Source organism: Arvicola amphibius, chromosome 11 (assembly GCF_903992535.2).
Source record: "Arvicola amphibius chromosome 11, mArvAmp1.2, whole genome shotgun sequence".
NCBI lineage: Eukaryota > Metazoa > Chordata > Mammalia > Rodentia > Cricetidae > Arvicola > Arvicola amphibius.
Window position 1 is genome coordinate 14,202,875 of NC_052057.2, and position 18,480 is coordinate 14,221,354.

An 18,480-nucleotide genomic window follows, 5' to 3' on the forward strand; every position below is an offset into this window, starting at 1 on the left:
CTCACTGTCCCATTGAAGTCACACTCGAGTATGCTATAAGTTTATCATCCATCTGCTATGAGCTAAATTCCCCAGATAAAGATTGCTCCTTTTGCCTGGATCTCAAGACAAAGAAGAAACAGAAAAGAGCTGAGACTGACCCAGAGTCGATATGCTGTGAGTGAGAAATAATACGGTGTTGCAAACCATGAAGATTTTAGAACTCGGCATAGTAAATTCCATGGCAGCCAGGGCTACATAGACTGTCTCAAAACCTTTCTTACAGACACCCGCACTTCGAGCCTCATCAAATCCTCAGTTCCCAGTTTCGTTCTGTCAAGTTGGTGTATCCATTTAATTCAAGAAAATGGAGACTGAGCAGCCAGAAGAAACCTTCCCCAACACTGAAACCAATGGTGAATTTGGTAAACACCCTGCAGAAGATATGGAAGAGGAGGAAGTCTTTAAAAGATCTAGAAATACTGATGAGATGGTTGAACGTCACATTTTGCTTCAGAGCAAGAATGCTGGGGCAGGGACTGGACAAGGAGGTAAGACTGTTAAGGCTCTCCATACAGACTACAATGCCAGTGTTTCAGTCCCAGACAGCAGTGGCTCTAAGAGCATACTGAGTATCAGTGCTGATATTGAAACAATTGGAGAAATTCTGGAGAAAATCATCCCTACCTTGGAAGGGAGCCTGCAGTTGCCGTGACCCACTGCAACCAGCCAGCTCCGGCTCGAGTCTGATGCTGCGGAATGCTTAAATTACCAACAGTATAAAGGCGGTGACTTTGACTGCTAGTTGAGACTGCTGATTCATCAAAGTCCAGCAGGAGGAATTATTGGTGGTAAAGGTGCTAAAATTAAAGAACTTTAAGAAAACACTCAGACAACAATTGAATTTTCCAGGAAAGCTGCCCTCGCTCCACTGACAGAGCTGTTCTCATTGGAGGAAAGCCTGATCGGTCTGCAGCGTGCACCAAGATCACCCTTGACCTTGTATCTGAGTCTCCCATTGAAGGACGTGCACAGCCTTGTGATCCCAACTTTTATGATGAAACCTATGATTATGATGGTTTTATTGATGTTTGATGGCCGCTGTGGACGTCCTGTGGGATTTCCCATGTGGTGGTTTTGACAGAATGCCTCCTGGTCAGGGTGGGCGTTCCATACTTCCCTCCAGAAGAGATTGTGATGGTATGAGCTCTCGTCGAGGACCTCCCCCACCTCCTCCTGGTCATGGTGACCAGGGTGGAGCAGAGCTTGGAATCTTCCTTTTCCTCCACTACCACCTCCCAGAGGAGGAGATATACTGGCTTATGACAGAAGAGGAGACCTCTACAGTGGCATGGTTGGGTTCAGTTCTAATGAAACTTGGGACTCTGCAATTGACACGTGGAGTCCATCAGAATGACAGATGGCTTATGAACCACAGGGTAGTTCTGGATATGATTATTTCTATGCAGGGGGTCATAACTTATATGGTGATCTTGGCGAACCTATTATTATCACACAAGTAACTATTCCCAAAGATTTGGCTAAATCTATTATTAGCAAAGGTGGTCAGCAGATTAAAGAAATCCATCATGAGTTGGGAGCATCGATCAAATTTGATGAGCCTTTGGAAGGATCTGAAGATTGGAACATTATCATCACAGGAACACAGGACCAGATACAGAATGCACAGTATTTGATGCGGAACAATGTGAAGCAGTATTCTGGAAAGTTTTTCTAAGATCAGTGAAGAACTGAAGGAGTCCTGCATTTTTTTTCTTATCTGCTTCTGTTTAAAAAGCCAACATTCCTCTGCTTCATAGGTGTTCTTCATTCTAGGTGTAGTGTTGACAAGATGTTTAATGTTTTAGTTACTTATAGGGTTGGGGAGAGGGCATGCATAAACATTAAAAATTTGAAACAGCAGCAGAGTAGGTGAATTTAATTTTTCTTTATTGTTGGTGATTTAAAAATATTTTCCCACTGGTAAATATTACAAATACCTTGTTTTGTGATCACTGTAACATTGTGGGGGTGGGACAGGGAGGAAAGTAATAGTCCACGTGTTTCTGGCATTTGTTCAGAGCAGTGTGCAGAATGTAATGCTCTTTTCTGAGAAATGTTTTATGATTTTTAAAAGAAATTTAGTGAATCTAAAAACAAAAATTTAGAACACTTCGTTGTTCTAACAAGACCAGTAAAAGCTGACTGATACGTTTGACAGCAAATGTCAATAACAAAGATATTTAACCAGTCCTCATTACACTACTCTTAAAATTCTGAACCAAGAGATTGGCCTCACTGACTAATCTTTTTCTTCGATGCATTTGCTTCCACACTGCATAGAACTTCTTTCCCAGGAAGCTGCTTTCACTTAATGTTCTCAGGAGCACACATTTCATAGAAAGTGAGTATGAAATGAAGGCATTTTGTATTCACATCAATGCCCCATTCCAGCTGCTACTCGGAAAGGAAGGTGAAGAACTGAAGCAGCAAAGAATTCCAGCACCCAAAATTGGAGTAAAATCTCAAACTGCTTTTCCTTTTCTAAATGCTACTTACTTGCCTATTTAGTTATCTGTTTGTTTATTAAAAGATGTTAGGGATCAAAGCCAGGGCCTGGTGCCTACTAGCCAGATGTCCTACCACTGAGCCACATCCTCAGTTCAAACTACTCCTCTTCATGCTAATCTCTGATGGTGGTCACCAACAGCCACACCAACACCACAGAGGCCACCTGGTCATCATCTAAATGTGCTGTAGGAGGCCGTTTGTCTGTTCCCAGCTGCCCAGACCTGAAATAACCACACAGAAACTGTACTAATTAAATCACTGCTTGGTTCATTAACTCTAGCTCCTTATTGGCTAACTCTTACATCTTAATTTAACCCATGTCTATTAATCTGTGTATCACCACATGGCTGTGGCTTACCAGGTAAAGTTCCATCTGGCTCCAGCAGGGCTACATGGCTTCTCTCTGTCACAAATAAATCCAGCAGTAAAGCCCATTCCACTGTATGGGAGAAACAGTGTGACCCTCAGCAGAGCAAGCCACAAGTCTCCATTCCATGCAGGCATATCTACACATTTAACACTGCAACATGATATTGTTATCTACAACATTCATGCCAATAACCACGCAAACAAGTTACAAAAAAACACATTGCAAGAAAATCTCATAGCATTTTAAGTAAGTTTACATTTTAGGTAGGTCCACATTCATAGCTCTCCTGGAGTACACACAGCCCATGGGTCACAGGTTAGACCCTATCACTAGACAAGGAGAAATCAGCTGGCAACTGTTGAGTGTCTACATATGCAACATACTACAAGAACGCAGACTAGGTTACTGACTTCATTTAATGTATAATTTGGTTGGGAAAAGAGACGAAAATCAATCAAAATATAAATAAGCAGATTTCTGTGGGAAATGTGGAAAGTAAATAAGTTGATAACGTCAGAAATCGCAGTACAGATTGTCTCTGAGATAGCTAGAAGCCCCCGTGGTACATGACATTTTAGTTGAAATCCTAAGGATAAGACAAATTCAGCCACAAAGAGAGAGAGTTGAGAATGCGTATTTGAAGCAGGGCGGGGGGAAGGGGTTGCAAAGATTCTGAGGCACAAAAGAGCATGACATATTCCCGGAGCAGATTGGCTTTCAAAGAAATGGGCTTGTGACTTGAGTCCTAGGAACAACTCCGTATCGGAATATTTCAGACTGAATCAAAGTCAGAGGAGAACTGCTGAGAAACAAGGTTTCTAATGTGCTGGGGACGGGGTGATAAGAGACAGGCATGTTTTTCCTAGAAGCTGATTCCCTCCAATGACAGTACAGCCTTGCTGACGCTGGGCAAAGTTTAAGCAAGGAAAACCATACACATTGTACAAAAATGCAAAAGTGTTACATCTCCAAGTGAGGCCTATGTACCAGAGATGTGAGAGGAAAAGAAAAAAAAACAACTTGCCTCTTCTGTTAAAACCATCAGAGCCCTATCCTGCTTGGAATAGGCACCCAAATGAGGAACTTAAAGACAAGGAAAGGCTCTATTAAAATTCACTGTGTCTGTTCCTGTTTCCTGTACCCCCTGCCTCCCTCATGTGTTTCTGGACCTTGGCTATACCATAAGGCGGTCTAAGTGAAGATGTACACAAGCTTGTGTTGTACGATGTTTTACTCTTTTGAGTTCTTGAACTCTCTGGGGGCCTGCCACGCAGATCCCAAATAAATCAAACACATTGGCAGGCCCCCAGGTCATCTTCGTTATGAAGGCCCGACCTTAGCTTGGCTTGTGTCTAGCTTTTCTTCACTTAAATCACCCATCCGCATTTTGCCTCTTCTTACTTCTGTGTATCTGACTTTCACTCTTGCTGGCTGTGTGGCTGGGTGGCTGAGTGTCTGGGTGTCTGGGTGGCTGGGTGGCTGGGTGGCTGTGTGGCTGGGTGGCTGTGTGGCTGGGTGGCTGGGTGTCTGGGTGTCTGGGTGTCTGGGTGTCTGTGTGTCTGGGTGGCTGGGTGGCTGGGTGGCTGGGTGGCTGGGTGACTGGGTGGCTGGGTGGCTGGGTGGCTGGGTGGCTGGCCCCCAGCAGCCTCTCTCCTCTCCTTGCTCCTCTTTGTCTTCTTCCAGGTTTCTCCTATTTATCTTCTCTGCCCACCAGCCCTGCCTATCCTTTCTCCTGCGTCATTATTGGCCATCCAGCTCTTTATTAGACCATCAGGTGTTTTAGACAGGCACAGTCACACAGCTTCACAGAGTTAAACAAATGCAGCATAAACAAAAGACACACACCTTAAAATAATATTCCCCAATAGGTCTGAATGTCTGTGTCACCCTGCACTAACTTACAGTCTACCTGACACACTGAATCCAGCAATGAAGTCCATGTTGCTGTTGTAGAAGAAGTGTGACCCACAGAAGGCAGCTGACGTGGCTCTTAGCCACCCAGTTTAGGAGTCCAGAGCATGCGGTAACAAAGTGGTAACTGTGGTTATTTGAATTGGGCCCACATGAGGCCAGCCCTAAAAACAACTGGTCAAAGAAAGAAGAGAGGCTCACGAAACCATACCCCTGGACGCTGAACGACTGGCTACAGATTCTGGAAGGGAAGCAGTCATTGTCTTCAGCTGTGTCCCTGTTGAGTCTACCAGGCTCCAATTGGTACTTCCAAAATCTGCAGTCATTCTGATGGCCATGGGCAGCCTTGTAGGCTCCAAAACAAAGTGAACAGATATGAGTGGGAGAGAGGTCTGTGGGGAGGAGGAAGGACACACAGAAATGGTAAGAAGTTGAGAGCAATCAGTGAGAAAAGCAGACATATGTGATATTATTATTATTTTTAAAAAATGTTTATCAAAATGGACAATACTTGAGGAATGACAGCCTGAGGTTGTCCTCTAGCATCCAGGTATGTGCACATACACACGATCATGCACACACACACACACACACACACACACACACACACACGAGAGAGAGAGAGAGAGAGAGAGAGAGAGAGAGAGAGAGAGAGAGAAAGAGGGAGAGAGATGAAGAGAGAGATGGAGCGAGAGAGAGAGAAAGAAAGGAGAGAGATGAAGAGAGAGATGGAGAGAGAGGCACACACACAGGCAAACTGCACACAAAATACATAAACAACATACACACAAACAATAATACTCATACACACATATACATACATATACAGAGAGAGGTAAACACACATACACACAGAGGCACACACAGGCAAACTACACACAAACACAATACACATATACATACACAACACATGCACACACAGAAGATTTTTGTGGGAGAGGAAGTTAGGAGCTCGGGACTGACCATTGGGTGGCGACATCTCTGGAGTCCCCAGGTGGTTCTGGGCAGCCAGTTTGTTATGAGTCCAAAGGAAAGAACAGAGAGCTGTTGGCAGGAATTAGGGGATCTGAAGGCACAGATGGTGTGAAGAATACATAGCCTGTTTACAAAGGATTCTCTGAGAGTCACACTCTCTCAAGGAAACTTAGCATAAGGAAACTAATCCGAGGACCGCGGTGGTCTCTCTCCAGACAGTGAGGTGTGGGCTTATGCAGTGGAGTGGTGTCACTGCTGCTGATGGAGGGACATGCGGCAGCTCAGGGGCACATCTCCAATCTCTTCCTCCATGTCCTAATACATACAGTTTCTTATAACATGCAAGCTGAAAAGCGCAGTCCTCCACGGCAAACAAACAAAGCAAGCATGGCAGTAAAGAGCACCTCGGAGTTAAAGAATATATTCCACGATCGCAATAAACCTCTGTGGAGGAGACGGAAATACCTCGCTCAGGAGATTTCATCTCTTTTCCAGCAAACCAATCAGCCAGAAATTCAACTTCACAATGAGAAGAGCAAGTATAGAGGACTCCAACCCTTCATAGGAGTACAGCCCACCTGGCTAGCTCGCTTTATCCTTCCTGCCTCGGTGATAACTACTTAGAAATATTCTTCAACCTTCCCCCCCACAGATGCTGGAGGAAAGGACAAGGGGTAGCAAGTGCTTTTCAGTCTCAAAACACTTGTACCAGCAGCCTTCCTTCCCCCTTGAGATTCCTCTTCAAATACTATTCCCCATTAAGTTCCCTGGCCTACCATATTGACTATAGTTTTAGCCAAGGTTGGCTCAGGGTGCCCCAAGCTATGATGTTCTTCCCTCCTCACAACTCCCTTGACAGTGAGTACACACCTAGAAAGAAGGAAGACTTGGGACTAGCTAGGCCCTAGAACCCCACTGTTAGGCCACATTTGGGACTGTGACATCACAAACAAAAGAAAGGCATGGAAGGAGAGACATAGGGTGAACTGACGTTGTAAGAGAAGTCACTGGTGTTGGCTGGGTTTGCTGCATCACATCTTCTGCTAAAATATTCCCTGTTATGTTTTCAGATAACTTCCTCTCTCCGTCTGTGTGTGTCTCTCTGTCTTTGTCTGTGTCTCTCTCTCTCTCTCTCTCTCTCTCTCTCTCTCTCTCTCTCTCTCTCTCTCTCTCTCTCTCTCTCTCTCTCTCTCTGCATAAGATTTGAGTATAGTAATTTCTCCCTTGGGTCTTATTGGTGGAACATACAACAAAGGCCTTGGCAACCAATGCAAATCATCCCTCTGGCCAAGTAGATTTTTCCAGGACAGACACAAAGCCTGAGACAAGATAATAGGACTGACAGGGACCAATCCCAGGACTTTCTGAGACATTTTTCTAGCTGGATTTTCACGTGAGTAGATGGAAGGGTTCAGTCAATAGCACAGAAAGGGGAAGCAGAATGCATATTAGCGTGGGGAAGACTTGGAGAAAATGGAGCAAGAAATGGGCAAAACTAGGGCAGTTCTGGGGGCACTACGTGGGCTCCTGCCTCAGGCCTTACCTAGAGCCAGTCCCACAAGGACACATGGATTATTAGAGTCAATAAATTATTAGTTTCTTGGTCACCTCTGACATGCATTTTCCTCCCCAGCAAGGAGGTCGTTTGTCAATCGACAAACAAGAGAAGGGGCTGGATCCCAGTGTGCTCAGCTGTGATGATTGAAGGTTTCAGCATTTCAGAGCTCACATTAGAGCTCGACACCCTGGAGGTCACCAGAGGATTTGGCAAGATCTGTGACTGCACAGTGGTGACTTGGAAACAAGATTCTCTGATACTGCAGTGTGTTCTCCATGCCTATGTGTTATCACTATGGCTTCTAAACCATCATGTAGACTAAGGGAGCACCCTGGACAGAGAGCCAGAGGTCTTCATTCTGGGTACAGCTCAGCCATTGACTAGCTGTATCCATTGGGTAAATCACTTGCTTAACTTAGGTGGTTTACCAACATCTGTATCTGGCAAGTGATTACAGCTGTCTGGTGCCCAGGAAACCCTCCCACTATAAACATCCCAGTATTTGTTATTTCTAGCAATTTACGCTGCTCAGACACTGAGCAAGAGGAGCAACCACCCAGGTCTTCCCAGTGTGTGTTGGCATTCTCCCTAGGCTGCTGAAATACATCCTCTTCAGCTCGATGTCATCCCATAGTGATCATTTGACCAAAGGCTCCATCGCTGTGTGTGTAGCTTGGGCAAAGCTGTGGTGTACAGCCCTTGTCTCTGGCCCCCAGGCTGAGTCTCTCTAGCTGACAGTTTCTCCACGTGTCCTTCATTCTGGAGCACCCTATTGTGCTTGTTCATCACCATATCCACTACCAACTGAAAACAAGAGTGAAGGACTCGTGGTATCCACCCTGGTCAGGGGCGGGAGTGGCATCCTGGGCTTTCCACCCTAAGAAGATGATTGTTTGCCAAGTACCTGTCTGTTTAGCAGATTTTTCTTTATTGCTGCTGCTGCTGCTACTGCTTCTTCTGTGGTTTTTGCTTTTGTTTTTTGTTTCATTTTGTTTTTTGAGACAGGGACTCACTGTACAACCCTGGCTGACTTGAAACTTGATATGTAGATCAGGCTGGCCTAGAAGACACGGAAATCCCCCTGCCTCTGCCTTCTGAGCAGTAGGTATAAAGGTTTTGCCTTCATTCTCAGTTTACAGAGTCTTTTCTGAGGTCCTGGGCACACACACCCTCCTTTTTCTCTTTTGTTCATATCCTGGGCCACTGGACACTGCCTAAGAAACAAGCTTGCAGTAAAGGCTGGGCGCCAGTAAATGCACCCCTCTCATTTGGCTCAGTCGGGACTAGACACAGATAGGTTAACTCTCTACCGGGCAGCGTACCATATATATCAGCACTAACAATGAGGTTTTGATTTCCCTGAGTCAGCTTTAAAAATAATGTTGACTTTTATGGTCGATACGTTATAGATCACCATATTTATGTCAAGACATATTGGCATGAAAATAAATCAATGAGAATATTAATACACAAGCCGTGTGTTTAAATGGAACCCCTGCAACTCCACATTTCCCCTCATATTTCATTCTAGGGCTCTCAGAAACCTCACCTCTGACGGGTTTTACTGAACTGGAAATCAAGGCTCGTTTTCATTTTCCATGACTACTGTCTTTAATCGGCTTTGTAGGTAACCGGTTCCAAAGTTTTCCACTTTGTTCCTTTTCCATAAACATCCATAACTGCCTTCCATCATTAATAGGAATGCCAATTCAAATTTATGGCTTCTGCTTAAACAAAACATCTCAGAGCAAAGCTCTGGCTGATATATCTCTTAATAAATGAAACCCTGCATCTGGAGACTGACTTCAACTGTCATTTTTCCATCCACATCTTATTTTGCAGTCATATGTTTCAGAAACCGAGCCCATCAATTAGAAATGATTAAAGAAAAAAAATGGGTTGCAAAAGAAAATGTGCCCTTTGCACATGTCTTCTCTGGTGGGTGCTTTCGGTCCTCTCAGGACCCTCCAGGTACCAGCGGCTTACAAACGCCCTCTGAGGGAACTGTGTTCCCAGAGCAGCAAGCCCTGAGCATTCCTCCACCAAGTGTGCTCTGCTCCCAGCTCCTTAAGTGCCATCACCCCAGCCCCAGGTTCTATGAGGAACCACACAGCCCCACAATGGGAATGTTAGTCCACAACTGTTAGTCCACATCGTGTGCGTGGCCTGGCTACCGGGACCAGTCACCATATTCTGGGAAGACCTCTTGGGCTCTGTGCAGAGACTGAGAGACCTCCAACAAGAACAGAAGTCAAAGGATGCCCTAACAGGCTTGTCCAACATTTTGACATTGCAACACATCTAAAAAGTCTGTGCTCTAAAAATACTCAACAGAGTTACAAGAAAAAAAAAAAAAAACCTTCTAAAGAAAGATTAAAAGTTCGTGCTGGCCCACATTCATAGCTCTCCTGGTGCATGCAGCCCAGAGGCCAGAGGCTGTCACACCTGCCAGGGGTAGGGAGAATTGTGGGAAGTTAGGAGAAAACAAACACTGAACAGAGAAGCATGGAGTAGAGAAAGGAAGAAGGGTGAGGCATCTGTAGCGTGGACAGAAGTCTGCCCCACCTCCCGCATCCCAAATTCAGGTCATCACCCACTCAACCTCACTTGCAACCTATACCTTCTCGTGGGCTCCACCCATCGGGCTCCACCCATCGGGCTCCACCCATCGGGCTCCACCCACCGCTCATCTCTCCCCCAGACTAGCACAATGGCCCCCTTACCTCAATGAAGCCGTTCTCTGTCCTTCAACCAGCAGCGCAGGGACTTTTCAAAAAGCAAGTCCTACCATACGGTCGTGCTTCTCCTGCACACAAACAGACACACAGCAAGTTTAGAGAGATGCTCAGCCTATTAAGAGGATCAAATCAAGCCCAACTAAAAGGAAAAGGCTTTCACACACTAACACAGGACTGACTCAAAGCACACAGAACTGCAAGCTGTCTCCAAAATCACAAAGCATGAAGAAACAATGAACCGAACTGTAATCACACTAAGAATGAGGCTGGTGTTGTGACCTCACATAGAGTCAGGAGGATTGCCAGTCTAAGGCTATACAGAAAAATCCTGTCAGGAAACAAAATTAAAAACTTTTATCCCCCCCCCCAAACAAAATTAGATATGGACATTTATATACCATGAAGTCAGGAAAATAAGGCATGAAATAAGGGGAAATGAGACACGAATAGTTGGGAAATTTTTAACCTAAAATATATAAAGAACTGACTTATCAACAGTCAGGAGACAGACAACAGAATAAGAAGAATCAGAATATGCTGGAACAAATGCTTCATGCCAAAAGATCCAGGTCGGGGAGTACAAAAAGAAGCTCTTCCTCTCCCAAGTGAAAATAATGTGTGAGGAAAGAAGGATGGGCTCAGGATAAAAGCAAAAGCTCTTTCTCCTGGTGAGTCTCCTCTCCCCAGTGTCCCTCTATATCTGTAGGACACTCCCTGCCTCAGCTGTTATGGACCCGTCTGAGGAACTCCCATCTCTAAACCAATGAAAAAGCAGGATAGATGTCCCTGTGAAGTATGGGCCTGACCAGTAAGATAGAGACAGTAACATGGGGGCCGCTGTTTCTCTCTCCCTGTCCCTGACCCGCAGGTGAAATAGCTCATGGACACCCATGTTGGCTCCGATTCTCAGAGGACAGTCCATAGAGCTGGTCACTCTCTTGCCCTCTGTGGGACCACCTCAGTAACACATCTCTTAAATCCTCATTCTGGCTTCCTCTGTGGGTATGTTGTTCCTCATGCCCCCGTCTTCTTTGAAAAATGTTAGCACTTTTAGCCAGGGCTCTGCTTCCTGGGTGACCCAAGCTGAGACAACTCCATTTTCCCCCTCACTGACAGAGTATGACTTCCCACGGAACAGCTTGGGCGAATCCATGCTATTAGCTTTTATACTGCAAGTTACTGAAGGTGTTCTCTGCCTTGGGGTGAGGATGGATAGAGGAAGGGATTCTGGCTCTCTGAGGCCTTGAGTAACTTTACCTCAGCCCCTACAACCGATTTCCTCCTTGCCCCACACCAAACTAATCTTTATTTCTTCAAACCTAGCACACGAGACTCAGGCATGGTATATAGAAAGATATTGGAAAAGGAAAGGAGAATTTTTTTCTTAGACATCATCTCTTAGGGTTCCAATTCTAGAGACAGTGATGGATCTTCCACGGCCATACAGTGATGTGACAGTGTTGGTTATTGTTATTGCTATTTCATTTTGGGGTTTTTTGGGTTTTTTTTTCATCTTACACTGAAGCTAAAATTTCTGACTTCAGAGTTCAGTTTAGAGGCAACACTCACGATCAACAAGAGCATAATGTCTGTTTTTTTTTTTTTTCAGAGCAATAGCAGTTCCAGAACCTTCTTTGCTATGACAGCACAATGTTTGTCATAAACCCCCATGTCTACCCTGACTTGAAACTGCCAGTTAGGTCACATCCTTGTCAACAGAAAACAAAGCCTTAAAACTACTGCCCAAATTCACTAGTGAAATGAACAATTTGCTGCATTGGATAGTCTTCGAAATTATTTAAGAATGCAATTTGCTTTCGTTGTGAAAACATAAGTATCCTCAGATTCCCTCCTCTCAGAACAATTCATGTGCTGAATCAGGGTCCAGGTGCAGAACAAGCAAGAGCCCATACTGCAAAATACAATACACAATTATTAAAAAGCTAGCATACGTATTTAAGTCTTAAAGGTAAACTTTAAAGGTGGGTTGTGGATTGCTACTACTTAATCATTTCCGAAAACCACGCATACAGTTATCCCCCCCTTTGTCTGAGGGGCATACATTCCAAAGCACACATCCCGTGGAAACCTAATCCTGTGTTTAGTACTAACACCTACATTTACTGTGCTTCTTCCTGCTCACACATATCCAGGATGAAGTTAAACTTATACACGAAGCACAGGATGGGACTAACAGCAGTAACGAATAACAGAACAAAAGCATTATAACAATATCATGAAAATGTGTGCTCTGGGGGCATTATTGAGTAAAATGGGGGTTACTTTGACATGAGAACTTCATTACTATGATAATGTGTCTGACAACCTAAATGGCTACCAAGTGACTAACAGGCAGGTAGCTCATGCAGTGTATACACCTGACAGGGCGGGTTCATGGGACAGAACATTCATCAAGAGAACCCGCCATGGGCTCTGAGGGGCATACAAATTAAAAGCTAGGACCTGTTTCTTGCTGGAATTTTCCATTTAATATTTTTGGACTGTAGCTGACTTCATACAACTGTAATCTCAGAAGGTAAAGTCCAGGCTAGAGGAGGACTACTGTGTTCTTTTTAGTTGTTTTTCTGATGTGTGGTCAGATTCTGTTGTACATAATGAAGGCAGTACATACAGTTGGGGAGTTGACATGTACTTCCTTTCCAAGCCTTGCTCTTTTGGTTTGGGGTCGGGGGATGGGCACCCATGGTGGAGAGAGGAAGATAAGAAAGCTGGCTTTGTAAAAAAAAGAAGTCCAAGCTTGCCCTGAATCAATTGCCCCACGATTCCACTGAGCCTCTCTGAACCTTAGACTCTTGGCTGTACAGTGAAGGGAATAAGGTCTTCTCTGCTTACCTCCCAGAGTGTTCTGTGCAATAGCCACCATGATAAAGGGCTGCTCTCAGCTAAATCTAACTCCATTTGTTTGTGTGATACCAACATAGTAACTGTGGATGCAGTGATAAGTGAAAAGTTGATTGACAGGAGCTTGGGGTGGGGGCGGGGGTGGGGATGGGGGTCCTCAATGAACTGTCTTCTCTATAGCTGCCGCTCTGCGGACAGAAGCCCAACTCCAATTCAGCTTTTCATTTACAAGAGGTGAGGAAGGAAGGTTGAAAACTGTCTGTGGTCTTTATTGCCACCTAGTGGTCACTTGGCAAAATAGCATCAAATGAATTAAATGTACCTGCATTTAAAAGAAACCATAAAAACAAATACTTGTGGTGTTATGTGAGTGGTTCATTTTTGTAAATAAATATTAAATTGATGTATATCATACATACATATGTAAGCGTGTCAACAGGTAAATACATTGACATATAAACAGATTAGTATTTGCCAACAATTTTTAGAAAACAAAACTTGGTAGAAATAAACAGTTACTTCCTGGGAATATTCATGAGCCTCCATTAAATAGCTTCATTTGTTAAAGAGAGGTCTCCAGGGACTAGATGTAGCTCAGCGGTGTTTAGCAGGCATGAGGCCTGACTTCAATCCCTTTCACCTTGAAAACATATTTTTCAGACACAGGTAAAATGCTAAACCTTGAAATCAGTTCTTAGATTTAAATTTGTATCTTTACATAAAAGAGTGAGACTCTGGTGTTTTTATTCTTATCGTTATTATTATCATCATCGTCATCATCATTATTATTATCTGAAACGGATCCTTGTCATGTACTTTAGAATGGCCTATTTTTTGTTCTGTATGTAGCCTATGCTAGCCTCAAACTCATTATCCTTTTGCCTCAGCCTTCTGAGTACTATGAACAGCATTCAAGAGTCTCTTGGCTAGGCGGTGGTGGCGCATGCCTTTAATCCCAGCACTCAGGAGGCAGAGGTGGGTGGATCTCTGTGAGTTCGAGGCCAGCCTGGTCTACAAGAGCTAGTTCCAGGAGTGAAACCCTGGAACAAAACAAAAACAAACAAACAAACAAAAAGAGCTCTTGTGTGGGGCCAAGGTCAGTGACCCAACCAGAGGTCTGCTCCTCAGATTGGGACTCACAATGTACCCTAAAATGTTCTCTGACTTTCACCAGCAAGACAGAGGTAATGCTTGATTCACAAGGTTAGTCACGTGTGTGAAAGACCCAGGCTGCCGGAGCCAGCAATGAGTCTCAGCTTCCCGTTGAGAGCCCACACTGAGCTGGGAAGACAGCTTTGCTGGAAATAACTAAGCATTTACCAGCACCCCAGCATGAAAGATTACAGGGAATGAAATGAATAAAAACTACATTTATTTCCCTCTCCCAACCAAAAAGCTTTCTTCTTGTTGTTCAGAGGATTTTAAAGCCAGATAGAGAAGTGGTTGGCACTCTGACACACAGAGATCCTCCATCTCCCACCACCTCGGGAGCCAATCTCCGCTGTGCCTCCAAGGCCCGGGCCTCACCATACCCCAACACTCAGGAACTTGAAAGTTTCAGCTTCTCAGACTTGTGCCAAGGCATGGCACTTCTGTATCAGTAGTGCGACTCCTGTCAGCTCCCTGCTCTGTGTCCATCCTGGATGACCGCCTGGCCTGCTCCAGGCTCAAGTCTATGGCATTATTAATATCTTCTTCAAATATATCACTAGAAGGGGTTTCCAGATAATCAGAACTGAGAGGATGCAGATCACCTAGGAATTATCACAGGAGCTGACTCATATCTGATAACGTGATGGCTGGAAGATGGGGCAGCAAATTACAGCTTTTCTCTCTTGCTATGCTTTACTGCTCACTGGGGTTTGGTTTGTGTGTCTTGTCATATTGCCCAGTTTGGCCTCAGACTCTTGGGTCCAACTGATCTTGCCTAGGCCTCCCTTCTAGCGTGAATCTAAGTGTACATCGCCACTCTAGCTTTATCCCGCTCCTTATTTTAATTGTCTTTCTAAATATTAAGTATGGATTGTTAAGGTTTGAGATTAGACATGTTTCAAGCCCCAGGGCTTCATGCTAATTGGCTGACCACACACTGTCTTGCCTACCGTGACAGAAACCTTCAGGCTCACAGGTTTTCTCTCTCTCTCTCTCTCTCTCTCTCTCTCTCTCTCTCTCTCTCTCTCTCTCACACACACACACACACACACACACACACACACACACACACACACACTGGGGCCCATCCTTTGGGCCTGATTTGTCAGCCTGAATAGCAATAAGGAAGAACCTGCACCTGGCTTCAGAGCTCAAAGTTGTTTTCTTAAAAGTTCAGGAGGTTGATGGCCAATAAGCAAATCGTCCTCAGTATTCAAACAGGCAGTTAATAAACCCCGAAAGAGAAACAAATCAAAATCCTTCCACAGAGCCTATAGGCAAAACCTTTGTTTTCCCTAATCCTCCTGAAGCCTCACGGGTCACTTTCTGCTCCACCATGATATCGTGGCTAGCACCAGATTGTGGGCAGTACAAAATCACCCCTGGGCACACCGTCCTCTCAGATGGAAAATGTCTCCCCCAAGAGAGTTCCTGAGTCTATGCAAAGGGTTCTAGCAAGTGGGGAGAGGGGGAAGGCATGCAACTGGCATTTCTCTGGGCCCTATTTAAATGACAGTGCTGTCTTCCAGCCCCTGTTACAATTCTGCCAACACAGAGACAAGAGGAAGCAAGGTAAAGACCCCTGAGGCCCCAGACATTTGGAGCTCAGTTTGAGACTGGGTTTAATTCTTCTTCCACCTAGAGCAGTTTCTGCTCAAGTAAGGACTCTGAGATTGGGAGCAAAGCTGAATGTCAGGTCAGCGGAGGTGAGCACCCAGCTGAGGTCCTGATGCTGAACTGGACTTTCCTCCCAGAAGAAAGAGAAATAGAGACCGACTCAGAGGAAGCCTCCTTAGAGATGAAGAAGCCAGACTTGAATGCCTCAAAGGAGCGAAATGCCTGCCACGTCTCAGAGAGGTACAAGCAGGTCTACCTTCCGATAACCTACAGCCTCATCTTCATCCTGGGCCTGGTCCTCAATGGGGCTGTCCTCTGGCTCTCCTGCTGCCAAACCAAGCCCTGGAGCTGCGCCACCATCTATCTGATGAACCTTATGGTGGCCGACCTGCTTTATTTGTTGAGCCTGCCTTTCCTCGTCGTCACCTACTCGGTGAGCGACACCTGGTTATTTGGGGAGATGCTGTGCAAGTTAGTGCGATTCCTGTTTTACGCCAACCTCTACAGCAGCATCCTGCTGCTGACCTGCATCTCCCTGCACCGCTTCCTAGGTGTGTGCCACCCGCTGAGCTCGCTGCCTTACCGGACTCGCCGGCGTGCCTGGCAAACAGCTGCTGCCACCTGGACCCTGGTGGTCCTCCAGCTTCTCCCCACACTGGTGTACTCCCGCACGAAGAATGTAAATGGCCGGGCGATCTGCTACGACACAACCAGCCCAGAGAATTTCGATCGCTTCTTCGCCTATGGCGTGGTTCTGACATTCTCGGGTTTCCTTTTCCCCTCCTTGATCATTCTGGTGTGTTACTCTCTGATGGTCAGAAGCCTGACTTCTCCAGTGGAGGCTCTCCCAGAGACAGGCTACATAACCCGTGCCAAGTCCATTCGGACCATCCTGTTGGTGTGCAGCCTCTTCGCCCTCTGTTTTGTGCCCTATCACATTGCCCGATTCTTCTACTTCGTCACCCGCTTCCGGAACTCAGGGGACTGCGAACTCCTGTGGGCAGCCAGCTTAGCCTACAAGATCTGCAGACCCCTGGCCAGCATGAGCAGCTGCTTCAATCCCATCCTGTACTTCCTGTCACGGGGCAACAACAGAGCCCAACTCCTCCAGAAGCTGAGACAGAACAAGGTGGGTGAGCATCCCCCGGTGTTGTGGAAGGGGCACCTAGGGTTAGGCAGATCTGGGCACTGCCAGGATGAAGTCTGGAAAGAGAGAGCTGGACCCAGAACGGAGCTGGTTAGTGGGAGAGGAGCAGAAACCCTCCTACAGGGGTGCTGGTAGGAAGGGCTTAATAGAAATGGTGAAGGGTTTGAAAATAAGACTATTGAGAAAGCCACCAAAGCAAAGGTGACCGACCAGATATTGATATACTGCCATTGCGGTCTCAGTTCAAAAAGCAGCATCCCAGAAGCCTCTGCTGCATCCCCTGCCCCACCTCATGCTGGTCTCTCACCATAACCTAACCACTCTCTTCCTTCCCTGACCTATGGTCTGTGGAGGATTTCTGAACACCTGGGCTTGTTCACTCATTGACTTATTTCTGACTTGTCTTTTCCCATTGGTACACAGGTTCTAACAGGAGAAGGACCTCTTCCTACTGCTGACACCCAGCACCGGTCTCTACAGCAGGGCCCTGCAGAGCACTGCTCAGCAGACAGAGGCTGAGCGAATGAGGGAGTGAAGGGTAGAGAGAGTGAAGCCCTTACCGTGTAATCGGGCAGGACCTCTAAGCCTCAGCAGCCCTGAGAAGTGGTGCTATTGGCCTGGCTTTTGCCAAAACACACACACACACACACACACACACAGGTTTTTGGCAAGTTCACCGGCTGGAGACCACCCACCCAGATCATAATTGAAGAAAGGCTGCATGCAAGGCAGGGGCCCTTGAAACATGTGAGCCTACAAGTCAAGCTAGGACTGCCCAAGTGTTCAACACCACAGCCTGTCCCCATCGGTCATCCGGCTCATTCCCATGGTTGGCTATTGACAGATCATGGAATCTGCCTTCTGTGCTTTTCATTACATTGCTTAGCAACGGCTCCCTCAGGAAAAGCTCCTCCAGAAGAAAAGGTAGATATGGAGCCTGGGATCTGCCTGAACAAGGTTTCTCTTATTTTTTATTCAAGCATAATGTCTCCATTCACACAACACATACATACATACACACACATATGCATACAATTTCCATTTTCTAATTTTTAGTTTTTACACAGTTCACATAACACATTAGTTTTCTTTTTGATAATTTCACACACATATATAATGAATTACTCTCACTCTCAACTTTGCCTATGAATTAATTTTTTAATTATTTAAGGACTTAAATAGTAAAAAATAAATAAATAGCCTTCACACACACACACACACACACACACATACAAAAAAAACCTTTCCTTTAAACAATACAATCCCCCTAAGACCTTTCTGATATAATAATTTATTACAATCTCTCCAGGAAGGGGTGAACAAATCATTTTCATAAAAACCAACCTCCCTTTATGGTACCACTCTAATTACGGGAAATGTCTGTAGGAGACAACGCATATGTCTGAATTATGAAGTTTCATTCTGAAAATACAGTTTATTGCTTTCAAGGCCACCAATAATTAGCTCAAGATTAAGTGTTGCTTCGAAGAATTTCTCAGGTTAATTGGTCTAATGAACAGGCAAAGATGCTTCCTAATTAGAGGGTAGGCTGTTTTCCATGGGCAAATATTTCTATAATAACGAGAGAGCTTAAAACGGT

The 18,480-nt window shown here is 45.3% G+C and overlaps 1 protein-coding gene and 1 pseudogene across 1 annotated transcript; both read left to right on the forward strand.

The window, feature by feature from the left end:
- The first annotated feature begins 346 nt into the window (after nucleotides 1-346).
- LOC119826774 lies at nucleotides 347-1,717 on the forward strand (annotated as a pseudogene).
- Nucleotides 1,718-15,625: 13,908 nt separating this feature from the next.
- On the forward strand, nucleotides 15,626-17,399 carry LOC119826568 (lysophosphatidic acid receptor 4-like). The gene is given in 5 exon segments (XM_038347956.2): nucleotides 15,626-15,688; nucleotides 15,759-16,508; nucleotides 16,511-16,806; nucleotides 16,808-16,970; nucleotides 17,304-17,399. Coding segments are annotated over 5 exon segments (1,368 nt in total).
- The last annotated feature ends 1,081 nt before the right edge of the window (nucleotides 17,400-18,480 follow it).